The sequence below is a fragment of the Eschrichtius robustus genome, chromosome 4 (assembly GCF_028021215.1).
Source record: "Eschrichtius robustus isolate mEscRob2 chromosome 4, mEscRob2.pri, whole genome shotgun sequence".
Classification (NCBI taxonomy): Eukaryota; Metazoa; Chordata; class Mammalia; order Artiodactyla; family Eschrichtiidae; genus Eschrichtius; species Eschrichtius robustus.
Genome location: NC_090827.1, coordinates 139221066 through 139238072, shown reverse-complemented (window position 1 = coordinate 139238072; position 17007 = coordinate 139221066). Strand labels below are relative to the sequence as shown.

At 33.9% G+C, this 17007-nt stretch overlaps 1 protein-coding gene across 2 annotated transcripts in view; it reads left to right on the top strand.

The window, feature by feature from the left end:
- The window catches only part of SCLT1 (sodium channel and clathrin linker 1), a 247181-nt gene that overhangs the window by 89525 nt on the left and 140649 nt on the right, over positions 1-17007 (top strand). For both annotated transcript variants that reach the window (XM_068542339.1, XM_068542338.1), the window contains exons 6-9: positions 145-280; positions 5143-5265; positions 7539-7604; positions 11460-11530. In XM_068542339.1, the coding sequence (XP_068398440.1) occupies positions 145-280; positions 5143-5265; positions 7539-7604; positions 11460-11530 (396 nt within the window). The remainder of the gene's footprint in view (positions 1-144; positions 281-5142; positions 5266-7538; positions 7605-11459; positions 11531-17007) is intronic.

Below are 17007 nucleotides of genomic sequence, written 5' to 3'. Positions count from 1 at the left end.
ACACTTCTAAATTTAGAGGTTGACTTAAAAATGATTTTTTTGTAAATAGTGATTTTTTGACCCAAATGTTTATTTAGTTGACCTGAAACAGTAATTACTATTACCAAAATTAGATTATTGTTGTGTTAACTGTTTGTTCCAAAGGTTGCACAGTGAATTAAAAGATGCTGTTGAAAAGCAATTGGAGGCCATTCCCTTTGGCACAGAGATGGGAAATGAGATATATGCAGATGATGAAACAGTCAGGAATCTTCAAGAACAACTACAACTGGCCAATCAAGTGAGTGGTATATGTATTGAATTATATCCTAAGTAAACAGAGTTTCTAAAAAATCTATAGTCAATCATTATTTATGAATGATAATAACAGAATATTGAAATTGTTAGCATAATGATTTTCTACAGTTTGAAAAATAGTTAACAGGTAACAAAGCTTGTAATATGTGCCCTCCCTGTATGTTATAAATGTAGTTGCCATGTATATATTTTAACTGAATCATAATTCTTTTGGCATGATTTTTAAAGTGTTATAAAATATTTTAATGCCAAAGAAAATTTTTAAAGAAAAGAATCAATTATCTACTTGCCTAAATTTACATTTTTCATTTTCCTGCGTTTTCTTTTGATACTGTTTTCTTCAATTTTCAAAGATTATAGAATTATATTTTTCTAAAGTTATGCTTCTTTTAGAATTATACTTTTTCTCCTTTTTTCCTCCTTCATGGTAATTGAAATATTTGGGAAGCTATATTGTATATATCCTGTTTCCAGCACCACAATTTTTTTTGGTTATATGTAAGGGAATTTTATTTTAATTTACAATTTTGCATCCTAGGTATCTCATATCTTTTATGGATTTTAATCCCATTCTTCTACCTTCCTGTGTGCCTCAATTTCTTCATTTTATAAATGGGGATTAGAAATTCTTTATTACAATTTTGATTTTATAGATATCTATGAAAAGTCATATTTTTTTATTCCTTGGAAATTTGGTTTTGGAATTCTTTGCTTTTGAAAGTGATGTTTTAAGTTAATCAGATAGGTTGTATCTACCTTGATAAGGAGCATTATGTAGCACTGAATTCTTTTTAATGTGTAAAGGGAAGGAATTTGAAAAAAATAATAGAGGCAAAAGTAATGAGAAAAGCATGTTCTTTACTCTGTTCTAGACTAGTATTTCAGAAAGGATTTATTAATGTTGACATATAAATAAATGAAAATTAATGTAAACTTATAAATTCTTTCTAACAAGGTTTTAAATATGTCTTTTGAAAGCTGTGGCAGAATATGCATTTCTTACTACTCTTGAAAAATATTGTGACAGACCATATGTAAAAGTACACCTTCAATATAGACAATGATTATTTGTCAGTCATACCTCAATAAATCCAAAAATTTTTTTAATTTATAAAAAGAAAAAAGAGTGCAAAACTAGATAGGATTCGTTTTTTGTTTTGTTTTCTTTTTTTGAAACTACAAATCTTATGTCTAAAAAGCATCTCCCTTTAGTACTTTTGTTGCTATAATTTCCTTTTGTTGTTGTTGTTGCTATAATTTGTATTGCTAAATTTTGTTCTTTTTTTTTTTAAACCACACTTGTTCTGTCGTTTCTCACCTCTTTCTCCTCCTATCTTCTCCTGTCTTTGCCTTTCTCCATCTCCATCTTACTTGGTACATATTATTTTTCTGACACCTGTTGCTACATTTTGTATCATTACTTCACAGAAGCTTTGGTGAGGTACAAGTTTGACCAGTCAAAAATGAAAAAGGAGATTTGTTAAAAACAAATTTTGCCACAATATCTGAAATGTATTTTGTATATAAGTATGGAATTTTAACTGAGTGAGAGTTTAGGCAATTTATTATAAAGTATGAATAATAGAAAATGTTAATAAATCCATAAAATAATAATGTCAAATGTTAATTCTGCATATTACTTATACATACATGTTTATTAAATGTATTATTAAGTTCTAGTGAAACACATACAACTTGTTTTGGTATCCATCACTAGATTGAAAGCCCTTTGTGTCGTGCATGAAGACTAGGTGAATCCAAACTGAATAAATTTAAAACTCAATAAAATACAATTTATAGTAGAAAATTGAGAGTAAGAGGGAGAATTCTTTATTATATTATGCTTTATTAAAGTAATAAGTCTAGAGAATTTAACAGAAGAGTCAAATATCTTCATCCATTCCACAAATATTTATTCGGTGTCTATTATATATGAGGCACGGTGCTTAGTATTTATCATATACAGTGGAGAATGTTGGCTCCTACTTTTGTGAAACACACAAGCTTTTGGAAGAAAAGTTTGGTCAAACTTCTTGAGTTTGGTCCCCAGTCTACTTTCTAGCTCTGTGATCCTGGGAAACTTCTTTGTGCTTCACCTTCTTCATTTATAAATGGAGATTATAATAATTCTTATTTTATGGAGTTCTTATGGTAATTAAAATTTTGAATCCCCATTAAGCACATAGGGTAATGCCTAACACATGTGTGAGTTCATAAATCTACCTATTATTTTTATCATCTTTATCATTATTATTACTAAACAGCATGATAAAGCAGAATTAAAATTAGGTGCAAAAGGTTCTGTGTATCTCAAGTATAGTTGCTTTGGGAGCCAGTAGCACTAGTACAATATCAAGTACCTAACTAAATATTTTTAGTTTGGAGTATTTTGTTCTCCTATAATAGAGTGATTTGTAAAAATCTTTCTGGAGGGCAGTTTGGCAGTAAGAGCCCTAGAAATGTTCCTATCCTTTAACCAATTAATTAGATGGTGACATCACATAGATTCTAGGAATCTGTCCTAAGAAACAGTATATAAAAATATATGAATAAATATATTCATTATAGTAATGTTTTGATAGTGAAAAATTGGAAGTACTTTAAGAACCTAAAAATGTGGAATCACTTAAATTGTGTTTTTTCCAAATGATGCGTGATACATTAGTACAGTGGTTCTCAAATTTTGGTGGGTATCGTAATCACCCGAGGGCTTACTGGAATAAAGATTGTCACCCCCTCCCCCAAGTTTTTGATTCAAGAAGTCTAGGATATGGCTCAATAATTTACATTTCTAACAGGTTCTAAGGTATTGATACTAGTCCTTTGAGAACCACTGGCTTAGGAGAATCTGGGCTTTCTTCTTACCATCAGGCACGTTTGGGAAACTGCAGTCTTTTGAGTTATGAGGCATTTTTATGCCTATTCTATTGAAAAGAAAGCAGTCTTAAGGAAATAAAATGAATTGTACAGGGTCATTCAGCCAGAATTAGAAATCCAACCCAGATTCTGGCTCCAGATTCTGCTTTTGTCTACATATTTTTAAACTACATACGTTTTGGGTAAAACTAATCAATACTTTTAAAAGTCAGGATAAAGGTTATTTTGGGAGGATTGTAGTATCTGTAAGAAAGGGGCAACTGGCTTCTAGCTGCTGGTAATAATGTTCTCTTTCTTGAACTGGGTGCTGGTTACATGGGTGCACTCACTGTACAAATTGATGATTTGTGTGTTTCTGAATGCATGTTATGCCTCAGAAATAGTTTCCTTAAAGCTTATAAATGTATATTTATTTGAAATGTATACTCATTATGTTCCAAAAATGCATATCTTTTCACTACACCTTCTTACCTACTTACTAAAACTGAGAGAATTAGCTCTGACCTGGGATTTAGAAGCTTGGGCTTTAGGGACAAAGAGATGAAGGTTTCTTCTTGATTCTGTCAACAGCTTGCTGAGGTAGCTATACTTCAATTTTTAAAAAGTACATGCAAAAAAGAAAAAAAGAGAGAATAATGCTTTTTATATGCTAGCTTAAAGTTTCTCAACCTTTTTGGTTTCAGGACCCCTCTTCAGTGTGCTTAAGAATTATTGAGGACTCCAGAGAGTTTTTTTTGGGGGGGGGGGGTATTTATCATATTACTAATTAAAACTAAGACATTTTTAGAAACAAATGGGAGCATAAGAGTGCATTTTGGTAGCCATCAGAGCAATGACAGCATTACACAGTACATCATATAAACTTTGGAAAACTGTACTGTACACTCATGAGAGGATGAGAGTGAAAAAGGCAAATAATGTCTTCATATTATTATGAACAAAATTTTGTCTTCAAGGGTCCCCAATATCACTTTTGAGAATTACTATATTGAAAGAATAGTTAATGACCTGAAAAAATTCTCATTATAAAATTCCAGGTGAAAAATAGACAATACAAACAGCACACTATGTGAATCCCGGTTTTTTTAAAGAAAAAAAATACAAAATTCTCCCCCCCCAAATCACATTTGTAAACAAGAGTACATCCAACATTCATAAAGATGTTTATATCCAGATGTTAGCAGTATTTATTATCAGGTGCTAAAAAATATTAGGTAATTTTATTTTCTTCTCTATTTTTCCATACTTTCCTAATTTTCTATGATAAACATTTATTACTTTTTCAGTCAGAAAAAAACCTCTTGTATTTTACCAGGGACAGTTTTCATCAGTAATTTCTATGGCTTACACTTTCTGGAACAAGAAAGTGATTGAAAGGTTTTAATTTTAGCTATTAAATCTGAATAAAAAGAAAATTTCAAAGTAAGGAATTTTCATCTTTAGGTTTATTCTCTAAATAATTTTTTAAGTAAATTTATTTATTTATTTATTTTTGTCTGCGTTGGGTCTTCATTGCTGCACACGGGCTTTCTCTAGTTGCAGCGAGTGGGGACTACTCCTCGTTGTGGTGCGTGGCCTTCTCATTTGCAGTGGCCTCTCCCATTGCGGAGCACGGTCTCCAGGTGTGCGGGCTTCAGTAGTTTTGGCTCGTCAGGCTCAGTAGTTGTGGCGCACGGGCTTAGTTACTCGGCGGCATGTGGGATCTTCCCGGACCAGGTCTCAAACCCGCGTCACCTGCATTGGCAGGCAGATTCTTAACCACTGTGCCACCAGGGAAGTCCCTCTAAATAATTTTATTTACAACTTTATATCATCAAAAATATTACAACTATACGATCTTAGACAAGTTCTATTTTTATTTTGTGACTTTATATACAAGAACTCATTCTGTAAAAGAACATGATTCATTTGTACTATGCAGTAGCCTGCTAATAATTTAATGAGTTCTGAAATGTTTTTCTTTTATAGGAAAAAACTCAGGCTGTAGAACTCTGGCAGACTGTTTCTCAGGAGCTGGAGAGACTACAGAAACTTTACCAGGAACATATGACTGAAGCCCAGATTCATGTAGTTGAAAGTCAAAAACAAAAGGTAATCTTGGATTTCATGGTTTTCTTGTATATCAGTAAGAAGTTGCATTCTGGAGAAACTCAGCTTTGGAGAAGAATGCCTAAGTCTCTACTGCGTTATTTATGTTGGCAGTAAATTGATCTTCAGTGGTTAGAAATCTTTTGAACACATAAGATAATCAAAACAGTGCCTAGTGTACATAGGGTTTTATAATGTGATTAGCAACGAAAGCTGTATTTAGTGCTAATAAACAGCTCTAAGATTATTATGTGTAAATGGACCATAAATCTACCTATTATTTTTATCATCTTTATCATTATTATTACTAAACAGCATGATAAAGCAGAATTAAAATTAGGTGCAAAAGGTTCTGTGTATCTCAAGTATAGTTGCTTTGGGAGCCAGTAGCACTAGTACAATATCAAGTACCTAACTAAATATTTTTAGTTTGGAGTATTTTGTTCTCCTATAATAGAGTGATTTGTAAAAATCTTTCTGGAGGGCAGTTTGGCAGTAAGAGCCCTAGAAATGTTCCTATCCTTTAACCAATTAATTAGATGGTGACATCACATAGATTCTAGGAATCTGTCCTAAGAAACAGTATATAAAAATATATGAATAAATATATTCATTATAGTAATGTTTTGATAGTGAAAAATTGGAAGTACTTTAAGAACCTAAAAATGTGGAATCACTTAAATTGTGTTTTTTCCAAATGATGCGTGATACATTAGTACAGTGGTTCTCAAATTTTAAATGGATCTCCAAAACTTTTATATTCTTGATTTTTTTACCTGGTTAAAAAAGACAAAGACTGATCATTAGACCATGGACAGTGAAGAAGCCTGCTCAAATGTGATGACAACACTTGTGAAATGAAAACATTCGGAAAATGTTAACAACCTTAAATGTGACCTTTTACTAAAATGTGAAGTTTGTCTAACATAAATTAAGCAGAATAGGATTTTACAATAGGAAGGCTCTTAATGGTTATTAAGGACTTCTTTCTATCCAAAGCAAGAATCATTTTATATTCTTTTAAAGTGGACATATAGCTTTTGCTTTATACCTCTGTTGACAAGAACTTAACTATCTCACAAGACCATCCACTCCATTGGAAAATCTACCTCCATTGATTCTTTTTCTGCTAGGTATATTGAAATCTCTGGAGTAACTCCAATTCTGATTCCTTTCCTGTGGATTTTTGAGAAGGCAGCTGTTTAAATATACTGGTTATCATGCCTCTCTTCAGCTCTCATTTATAGACTTTTCAAATTCCAGTTTATGACCGTTCCTATTATTATCACTATAACTAGGAATTTCTACCTAAAGAAGTCATAATAGTACTTAATGATGCTTTGCAGTTTACAAAATGATTTTTCTATACATGCCCTGGTTTGAAAATAATCCACATGTAGTCTGTGCAGTAACACTTACCTCTGAGATCTGGAAACCATTTCTAATATAAGTTTGTTCTTTTAAGGCTGTTTCTTCATTAGGTCAATCAACTAAGCCATTGGGTTTAGGGTTTTTTTTTTTCCACTTTAATAAGATCATTCTTATGCTATAACTTTGCAATTAGGGTTTTTTTCTTTCCTTTTTTTTCTTTGGCTGTACCTCTCAGCAAGTGGGGTCTTAGTTCCCCGACCAGGGATTGAACCCATGTCCCCTGCATTGGAAGGCGGATTCTTAACCCCTGGACCACCAGGGCAGTCCCTGCAGTTAGGGTTTTTTTGTGTTTGTTTGTTTGTTTGTTTTTGTATACGACTTAACAAATAATACTCTGTCCTTATTTCCCTAGTTATCCATCAATCTTGAATTCTGTCCTCTGGCATATGATGTTTAATCCGATCATAACAGATAATCAAAAAATTTAAAACTTGTGGGGCATTCAAGCCATGAGAATTTTAAAGAAGGAGGAGAGGCACAATAACTCCTGTGCTGTGGTTTGTACTGTAGGTTTTGAATAGGTTTGAATATGGTTTTTCAATATTGGGTAAGGTCTCTCTAGCATATCTATCTACTAATGGATTGATTTCTAGAAATAATGATTTCACATAAAACATAAATAGCTGCATTAGTTTCCACATTGCCACCTTATCTAATTTTGTAATCATTAAAAAAATTTTTATCTTTTTATTTCTTCAACTGTTAATTCACACAGTACTTGTGAGAAGAAATACAACTGATGTCATCTAGATTTAGGCATAATGATTTTAGCCTTGATTTTAGTTTAATTTTAAATATGGGTTGCAAACAAAATGCTATTTATGTATTCCCTCTTCCTACTACAGGATCAGCTGACCAATTTTCAACAACTGACCAAGCAACTTCATGTTACTAATGAGAACACAGAAATGGTAAGTGAAAATATCCATTTAATGCACTTGTTATATAAACTAGAAATTGTCACTATAAGTAATAATGTTTATTTTTGCTAAGGCAAATCAACAAGAAAAAAATGCTTGAAATGAAAATAGGTAAGCAGTACCCTTTTCTTTTTATCTGTCTTTTTCTTTCACATTCAACAGCATGACATGAGGGTTCACACTAGTTTCCAGAGATTTAAAGCTAACATCTATCTGAAATATATCCTAATCTGAAAATACTCTTAGAGTCCTTGGTAAGATTTCCTGAGCATAATCTCGACTGTGAGCTCCTCAAGAGTAGGACTCATGCTTTGTTCTCAGTATTTCATCTAGAACATAGTTAGGTATACACTAAGAATGGTGGAACTTTTAGACAAATGGTAACCCAAATCCTTAAGAACAATAAAACACTAAGAATCATTTGTTAGTTGATTGACCACCACTCACCTAAATTGCTACACCTAAATTTCCCTTTAATTTTTTCCCAAAAGAAATACAATTAGCCTTCCCAGTTCTGCTCTTTACCTTTCTCCCCACCTCTCACTTTTATTTTCTTATTCTCTTCTTTTCCTTCTTGGAATTTTATTTCACCTCATTGTTGAGGAATAGGATTATGACATCCCAGGTAATTCCTCTCTTTCCTTTCTTCATTTTGCTTAGTTTCCCTGCTAATTCAGAATTAACAGGGTAGTACTTAATAAAAATGTCTTTGTTTAAGAGTGGAGTTGTGCCATCAAAAGTAAGTTTATCCAATTTTATTGTACTTAAAAAAACTTTCTCCTTTAACCATGTAAAAAATTATTAAATAAATTTCTCCCTATTTTACTTATGTTAACATTTGGAATTTCTAATCACTTGTAATTTTTGATAATATACTTCTTAGAGTTTTAAAATAGTATTAAAGTAAAATAAAATGATGACTGAGTTCCATAATTAAGAAATCCCGTTTCTGCATGACATTAATAGTGTAACTTACCATAACAATTGTTTTATTCTTTTTCTCAGTATTTCCTAGAATTGTGCAGATTACATAATCCTTTGGTATTTTGTACCACAGGGCCCATATTTTATTATATACAACCCCAAATCATTCTGAAGAAAGTCATAGAAAAACATTTGAATATTTACAGGACATACTTTAAAAATTTCTAAGGCATTCATAGTTTTAGGCCAAAACTAAGACTAATAAGCTATGGATACAATAAAAGTGATAAGAAAGTGACAAGTTGGATTAAGCATTGTGTAATAAAGAGCAAAGAAGAGACTATCCTGGTTGTTAAAATAGAAGAAATTGGCTAAGAGAAATTTTTAAGACTTGAGTTTTTCTTAATGTATCAATCGCTAAGGTATTAAACATGACTCTACTAAGTGTAAAGGAGGTTTAAGTGATAGTAAAGATTTTGTAAGTCTCAAAGAGCATTCAGAGCATGGTCATAGGAGCAAGTTTGAGTCAAAACCAAATAATTTCCATTAAAGTTTTCTGATTACATGAACAAACTCATGAAATGAATGGGTTCCTATAGATGTACAATAAATTGATGAGTATATAACAAGTAAATAACATCTTTTATAACCAGTGTACTTTAGTGACATGCAGAAGGTAAAATGCCCTGACCTGAATGGTACCTAAAAATACAAGTTTATATTTATTTATTTTTACTGTAGATGCAATAAGAGTTTACATTTCCTAGAAATTCTCTTTACTGAAATCATATTTTCTTCAGATTTACTCACCTCTATAAAATAACTCAAAAATATTTGTTAATTGCATACTAAGTTCCTTCTCCTGCTATAGTTTCTCTAGTTGCGAAAGAAATGTGCATCTATCCACAAAGCCCCTGTCTAGTTGGAAAAACAGAAATGACATACGAAATAATCGGTGAATAAGGCGCTAAGATAGATGATTGAAAGGGATTCTCTGGACCTTTATGAATCTCCAGATTCTATAGTATTGATATAGTATATAATTTTTTTGTGATCATAAATACAGAGCATCATAAAGCCATATTCAGATGCAGTTGTTGAGCTCTTACTAGGCTTGCTAGCAAGTTATGTATGTTTGTTCCCAACACCATCTTCTTAAAATTCACGATTCTAGTTTATACTTCTGCTAATTACTCTACATAATCTACCTTTAAGGTGCTCCCAAATAATAAAAAACACAAGCATTAATTATGCCAGTTCCAAGACTATATATAGTAAAACATGAATGGTACATTACAAACATTATAAAAGGGAATCCATTTGGCCTGAAGTCGTTGAGATAGCTTTACAGGAGAATTTGAAATGATATTAAAGATCATCCTTTCCCTCAAGTGATACAGGCATCCTTCTATTAAATGCTTTACAGTTTGGATGATCCTCTAGCCTCTGCTTTGAATATCTCCTGTAAGAGATCTTGTCATTTCCCCAAAGAGCCTGTTCCTTTGAACTCTGATTAATAGAAAGCTAAAATCTCTCTTACCAGGCCTTCCTCCCACTGACATATGGTTTTATCTTTGGGAGTAACATAGAACAAGCTCAATTCTTTTTCAAGTCAGACCTTCAGTTATTTGCATATAATCATATGTCTGTTGTAACTCATGCCCAGTGTTACAGTTTTTTGTTTTGTTTTGTTTTATTTTAACTTTTCTGGTGTGGTGTCATTTACCTACCTTTCATTATTCTATCCCTCTTTCTCTGCATGCCATAATTGGTCTCTTAAACTGTGGTCTGTGAATTGAATACTAAATTCTGTTCTGGAGTAGTTTACTTCCCGAGGTAAAGATGAAGATGCAGTCCTCAGACTCTCTTTCATGTCTCAGTTAAGGCATTCATTCATTTCACTCATTCATTCCTCAAAGGTATAAGTGCTTAGAATGTACTGAATCATGTGCTAGATGCTGGGAGTTCTGGGTGCAGCTGGTCTTCAAAAACAGTCTCATGTTGTCGCCAGGAATATAAGTAGACTTTAAACATAGTACTTAAGTAACAGTGCAATGTGCATTGTAAAAGTATATGTAAAGTTTTATCAAAATGCAAAAAGGAAGCAATCAGCTTTGCCTTAGAGTGACCACACAGGTTATGCAGGGATGAATGCTGGCTGAATGAGGACATCCCAAGTAGAGGGAAATAGAAAAGTGTATTAAAAATATGAAGTCAATGAAGTTGGGGGTAAAACCAGCGCTTATGGAAGATAATCAGTCTCCTTAGAAAATTTTATTCTACAGTTGGAAGACTGCTTCATAACTTACTTTAGCATTAGCAGACCCTGAGGAAAGGGTTCCAGAGCATGTCATTTATTTGGGAGATAATACCATGAAAAACCAGTAGGGGAATGGAGAAACAAGACTAGGAAGGGAAGAGAAGGCAGCCAATAAAGGGTTTTTAACAATCAAGCAAATTAACACTGTGGGTAACTGAACCTTAATCCCACTGCTGAACTGTGGAAGCCAGTAAAGAAACAGCCTCAGTTATTCCACCACGGGGCATGGGAGTTGGGGATTTTTACCCACCAATTCCATTCGGTCATTGTTTTGGGGCTCTTGCAGAACAGGCTGGGGGCATGAATTCTATGCCACCTGTATAGCCTTCTGCATAGTTTGGTGAGCAAAGGAGGCTCAGAAGGCCAGAAAAAGCCAGAAGACACAGAAATGCAAATGCAGGTAGTTTGAAGGGAAGCAGGTGTCCCCTGAAGTAGTGAAGGCAGGGAAAGATGGCCAGGGTTATCTTTTATCATGAAAAAAATCTAATCATTATCATGACTTCATTTCATTTTTTTCTACTCATATACCCTGTAGTTAGTCTTTAAAGATACAGTTTTAACTGTTCTGATACTGAATGTTTCTATTTTTTTTCTTTTGGCAGACTAATCAACACTTTTTGAAAACAGTAACTGAACAAAATGTGGAAATCGAGCAACTCCGAAAACAACTTAGGTATTTTCAAAAATGATTTTTGTTATTTTATTAATAATTACTTTTCTTCAGGGGAAGCGCTGGTGTCATAACTTTTCCCGTGAGTTTTTTTTTTTTCTTCCTCCCTTTTAAGCTTCTGTCATAGCTTCTTGTGTGCATGATCTTTTGGGACAAGAAGAAACTGAAATCAAGACTATTAGTCAGGTGACAACTATAATACATATACGTGAAGGGCTGTTCCATGATGGCAAAACCAGTGCTTATGGAAGAAAATCAGTCCTCTTCCTGGGACTTCTGGGAACCAAGCCAGCCCCTCCATCAACCCCCAGGGCCTTGCCTTCTGGACACCCCAGGGCCCATTGGCCTCTGGACACTGTCTTCCCACCAGAGCCCCGCCCTCCTCCAGGGGCTGTCTGTAATGGCCCGCAGATCCCCAATTCCTGGATCCCCTCTTCCCCACCCCCAGGCAGGGGCAGAATAAATGTTTATATGGATTTTAGAGCTCAAAAAAAAAAAAAAAGAAAGAAAGAAAATCAGTCCTCTTAAACATTTTTTCTACACATATCTTTCTTTGCATTCTCCCATAAGCAGACCCTAAGAGTTTGAAAGCACATAGTTTATTTAGAGGTAATACCAGTAGAGGTAATACCAGGATACCAGGAGAGGAGTGGGGAAGTGCGATAAGGAAGGGGAGGAGAAGGCAGCCAATAAGGGGTTTTTAAAAACCAGGCAACTTAATACTGTATGTCTATACTATGGTCCAGTGGTTTAAAAATCATTGCGTCAATAGACTTCACAGGAAAAACTCTGAATGACAAAAAAAACATTTTTTCACGTTTCATTCCCCTTAGTCATAATACTCAAAATTCAGAAGCTTAGTCATATAAGGTTTTTTGCTGTGATTCTGTCATGTAGAAATATCTTTAAATTGTAATGTAAATTTATATTTTACAAAAATTGTAAGTTACTGTTTTTTAAATGAACCTTGCTATTTATTTTTCCTACCATCATGTATTTTGCCCTGCAAATGCATTATATTGGTTTTGTTTTAAAGGAAAACTTATTTCACGAAATTTTTTTTTATTTTACAAAATTTTATACACCACTTTTTATATTTTTATCTTATTAACTTCATGAACTTTTAAATTTAATTTAATAAATTTACCTTCTTTTCCCCTAGACATTTTTACTTGTTGGCTCTTATTTAGTTCTTCACATTTCTTTCAAAGTTATTGATTTTGCAATTTAAAATACTAATGATTTATTTAATTGCAAGATCTTCTTCCTCTTTTTTTCAAAATAGAAGTAACTTTTTAAATTATAAAAGTAATGGAGGTTCATTATAAAAATACTTTAGATAGTATGAAAATATATCAAATTGCAGTACAATTCTGACAGTAAGTTATTACAGACTCCACAGGTTAAGAGCACAATCCCCCATGTGACTACACTCACTCAGATGCCAGCCACAAGTTCAGGGGTCCCCAGGCCACTCACACCTCTGACCAATTGAATACAAATGTGGGTGTTCTCACTAACCCCCCAGGATCAATAATTCTTGAAAATGGCTCAGAGAACTCAGGAAAGCACCATACTTGTGATTAAAGTTTTATTATAAAGGACATAAATCAGAACCAGCCAAAAGAAGAGACTTAACTGGGTGAGATCTAGGAAGGTCCCAAAAGCAGAGCTTCTGTGTCCTCTGCCCAAGCAATCAGGGTGTGTCAACATCCTGGCACAGCAGTGTGTTCACTAACCAGGAATCTCACCTAAGCCTCAGTGTCCTGAGTTTTTATTGGGGTTTCATTATGTGCGTTTGATTTATATTCAATGTAAATAAATTTATATTATATTTAAATGGTATTTATAATGACTGCATCATAGAGCAAAACCCTATATGAGTAAGCTGAATTTTAAGTGTTATGACTGATCAAATGAATCATTGATCACTTGATTGAACTTAATCTCCAGACCTCCTTCCCTCCCTCAGAGTCAGGAGGTTGGGCCTATATCAGGTTGGCTCAAAGCTCCAACCATCTAATTACATGGGGCCTACTGTGAGTCATTTCATTAGCATAAACTCAGGGGTAGTCCCACATGCCTACCATGAATAACAAAGATACTGCTATTACTTGGGAAATTCCAAGGGTTTATATGCTCCATCCTAGAAACTTAGACAAAGACGAGACAAATTCTTTATTATACAACTCTTTTTAAGTGGAAAATTAAAATCTCATAATTCCATTATTTAGAGTTAACTATTATTAACTTTTTAAATGTATAACTTAGGTTTGTGTATTTAAGTATTTTAGTTAAAAAAGGGGGGGATGATATACACACCGTCTAATAGCCTAATTGTTTTTTCTTATAGATTATATGAATATCATATCAATATTATCAACCATAACATTATATAGTATACTATTATATGGATGTGTTATATTTATTAGTTAAATTCTTATTCACTTTCCACTGTTATTCCTTTTTCATCTTTAGTAGGATATTTAGTAGCCTTTTTATAGGCTACTTTTTCATTGAACATTACAATTAGAGCAGTTTTAGAACAGTAAATACATAATAGTTAGCCGTAAGTTAGTCTTGGATGTTATTATTGTTTATTGTTATTATTAAATAAAATTTTAGTACTACTAAAGAAATTAAAGTGAATCTTATCTAATTAAGACATTTAAAAGAAAGGCCAACTTGGTTGAATGTTTTGTTATACATTTTTTTTAAACTTCCTTTTAAAATTGTTTTATGATTAAAAACACTAGACTAAAGCATAAACTGACAGAAATATAAGGCATGGCAGAACAAGTCCATAATCATAGTTAGGATTTTAACTCTTTAAGTGACTGATAGATATAGAAGATGTGATTTATGTGATTAACAACTTGATCTAACAGACATCTCTGAAACATTGAATCCATTTATTTAATAAATATCTAGCAAGCATCTACTATGTGCCAGGCTCTACACCTGCGGTATATCAATGTATAATACAGTTGAAGACTTCTGTCCTTTTGGAACTTACATCTAGCAGGAGCAAGCAGACAATAAACAATATCTCTGTAGGTTAGGAGGCAATAAGTGCTACAGAAGAACAAAACAAAACAAAAGATCAGGATGAGAGATCTGGAGTGCTAGGGGCAGTGGTGAAGTTGCAGTTTATTTTTAATAGAGTATTCAAAGTAAGCCTCCCTAAGAGGTTGAGATTTGAACAAAGACTTGAAGGATGTGAACAAATAATCCATGCAATACAGGGAAGGTGTCTAGAGTAAAGAACTTGCCATTGCAGAGGTGGAAATGTGCTTGGGGAACAGCGAGGAAGCTAGATGCCTCTTATCTATTGCTGAGTAACAAACCATTGCAAAACTTGGTGACTCAAAGCAATAACTTATTTAGATTATGATTTGGGAGAGAAGAGAACAGGTTTTCTGGTCTGGGCCTCCAGGGCTGATATCTACTGAACTTGTCTATTTGTCTCTAGCCAGCTGGTCGGTCTGCTAGCAGGATGGTCTGGTAGTTGGCAGCAGATGATAAACCTGTCTGGCAATTGGCAGTCTCTTCACCAGGTCAACAGGGCAAATCTTACTTCTTCACTTGGCTGTTCCCCAGAATAGCAAGAGAGCAAATCCCAACGTACAAATACTTTCCAAGTCTCTCTTGGATCATATTGGGTTGACCAAAAAGTGCCTTCGGTTTTTAAATAAAAATAAAAGACACATTTTTCATTTTCACCAAGAACTTTATTGAACAACGTATTCACCGTTCCACTACCTTCTGCCATTTTTCAGGCAGCTTCATAATTCCATCTTCCCAAAACGTTTTATCTTTTTGAGCAAAGAACTATTCCAGATGTCTTTTGCAGTCCTCCAGGGAATTGAAATTCATTCCATTAAGAGAATTTTGTAAAGACTGAAATACATGGAAATCTGAAGATGCAATGTCTGGCGAATATGGCAGATGAATCAGAATTTCCCAGCCAAGCTGTAACCGTTTTTTGCCTGGTCATCAAAGAAACATGCGGTCTTGCATTATCCTGATGGAAGATTATACATTTTCTGTTGACTAATTCTGGACGCTTTTCATCGAGTGCTGCTTTCAGTTGGTCTAACTGGGAGCAGTACTCATTGGAATTAATCGTTTGGTTTTCCAGAAGGAGCTCATAATAGAGGACTCCCTTCCAGTCCTACCATATACACAACATCACCTTCTCTGGCTGAAGACCGGCCTTTGATGTGGTTGATGGTGGTTCTTTTCACTTGCCCCATGATCTCTTCCATTCCACATTATTGTACAGTATCCAGTTTTCATCACCTGTCACAATTTGTTTTAAAAACGGAACGTTTTCATTACTTTTAAGTAGAGAATCACATATGGAAATATGGTCAAGATTTTTTTCACTTACGTGGAACCCAAACATCAAAGCGATGAACATAACCAAGCTGGTGCAAATGATTTTCAATGCTTGATTTGGATATTTTGAGTATGTTGGCTATCTCCCGCGTGGTGTAACACTGATTGTTCTCACTTAATGTCTCGATTTGATCGCTATCAACTTCAACTGGTCTACCTGACCCTGGAGGATCGTCCAGCAAGAAATCTCCAGCACGGAACTTCGCAAACCACATTTGACATGTTCAATCAGTCACAGCACCTTCTCCATTCACTGCACAAATCTTTTTTGTGTTCCGTTTTTACCTTTTATGAACTAATAAATCATAATATGCCAAAAATGTTGCTTTTTTCCTTCCATCTTCAATATTAAAATGGCTACACAAAAATTCACCAATTTTGATGTCTTTTTTTAAATGCACACTGATATGACAGCTGTCACATACAATCTAATAAAATTGTTTCAAGTGAAGTTAAAGACAAGTGTTACTAGAGCCATCTTACGGACAAAACTGAACGAACCTTTTGGCCAACCCAATACTTGGTAATTTCTCATGGCAAAGCAAGTCACATGGTCAACCCAAATTCAAAGGATAGGGAAAAAGATACCCCTTTTGATGGGAAGATTTTCAACATCATGTTGCAACGATGTGAATAAGAGAGAGAAGAATTTTGGACCACTTCTACAGTTTCTCACACTAGTATATCTGGAACACAGTAAACTAGGAAGGAGGGTAGTAGCAGATAAGGTCAGAAATGTTACAGATGGTGGGAGACAAGGTGATATGGGACCTTGAAGGCCATTGTGAGGACTTTGATTTTTTACTATGGATGAAATAGAAATAGTTTTTAACAGAAGACTGACATGATCTGATTTATATTTTAATGGGGTTGATCACTCTGACTGCCGTATTGAAAATAGACTTGTAGAGAGGCAAAACATGGAAGCAGGGAGACTCGTTCCAGCTGGATATCAGTTAAATACCCAAAGTAGTTTATGAGTGTATGTGTTCTGAAAAATGTTAGAAATAATAACCTTAGTAACTAAAGAGAAAAAAAAGGTTTAACTAGGTGTTGAGTTATAGTAAACATTATTATTA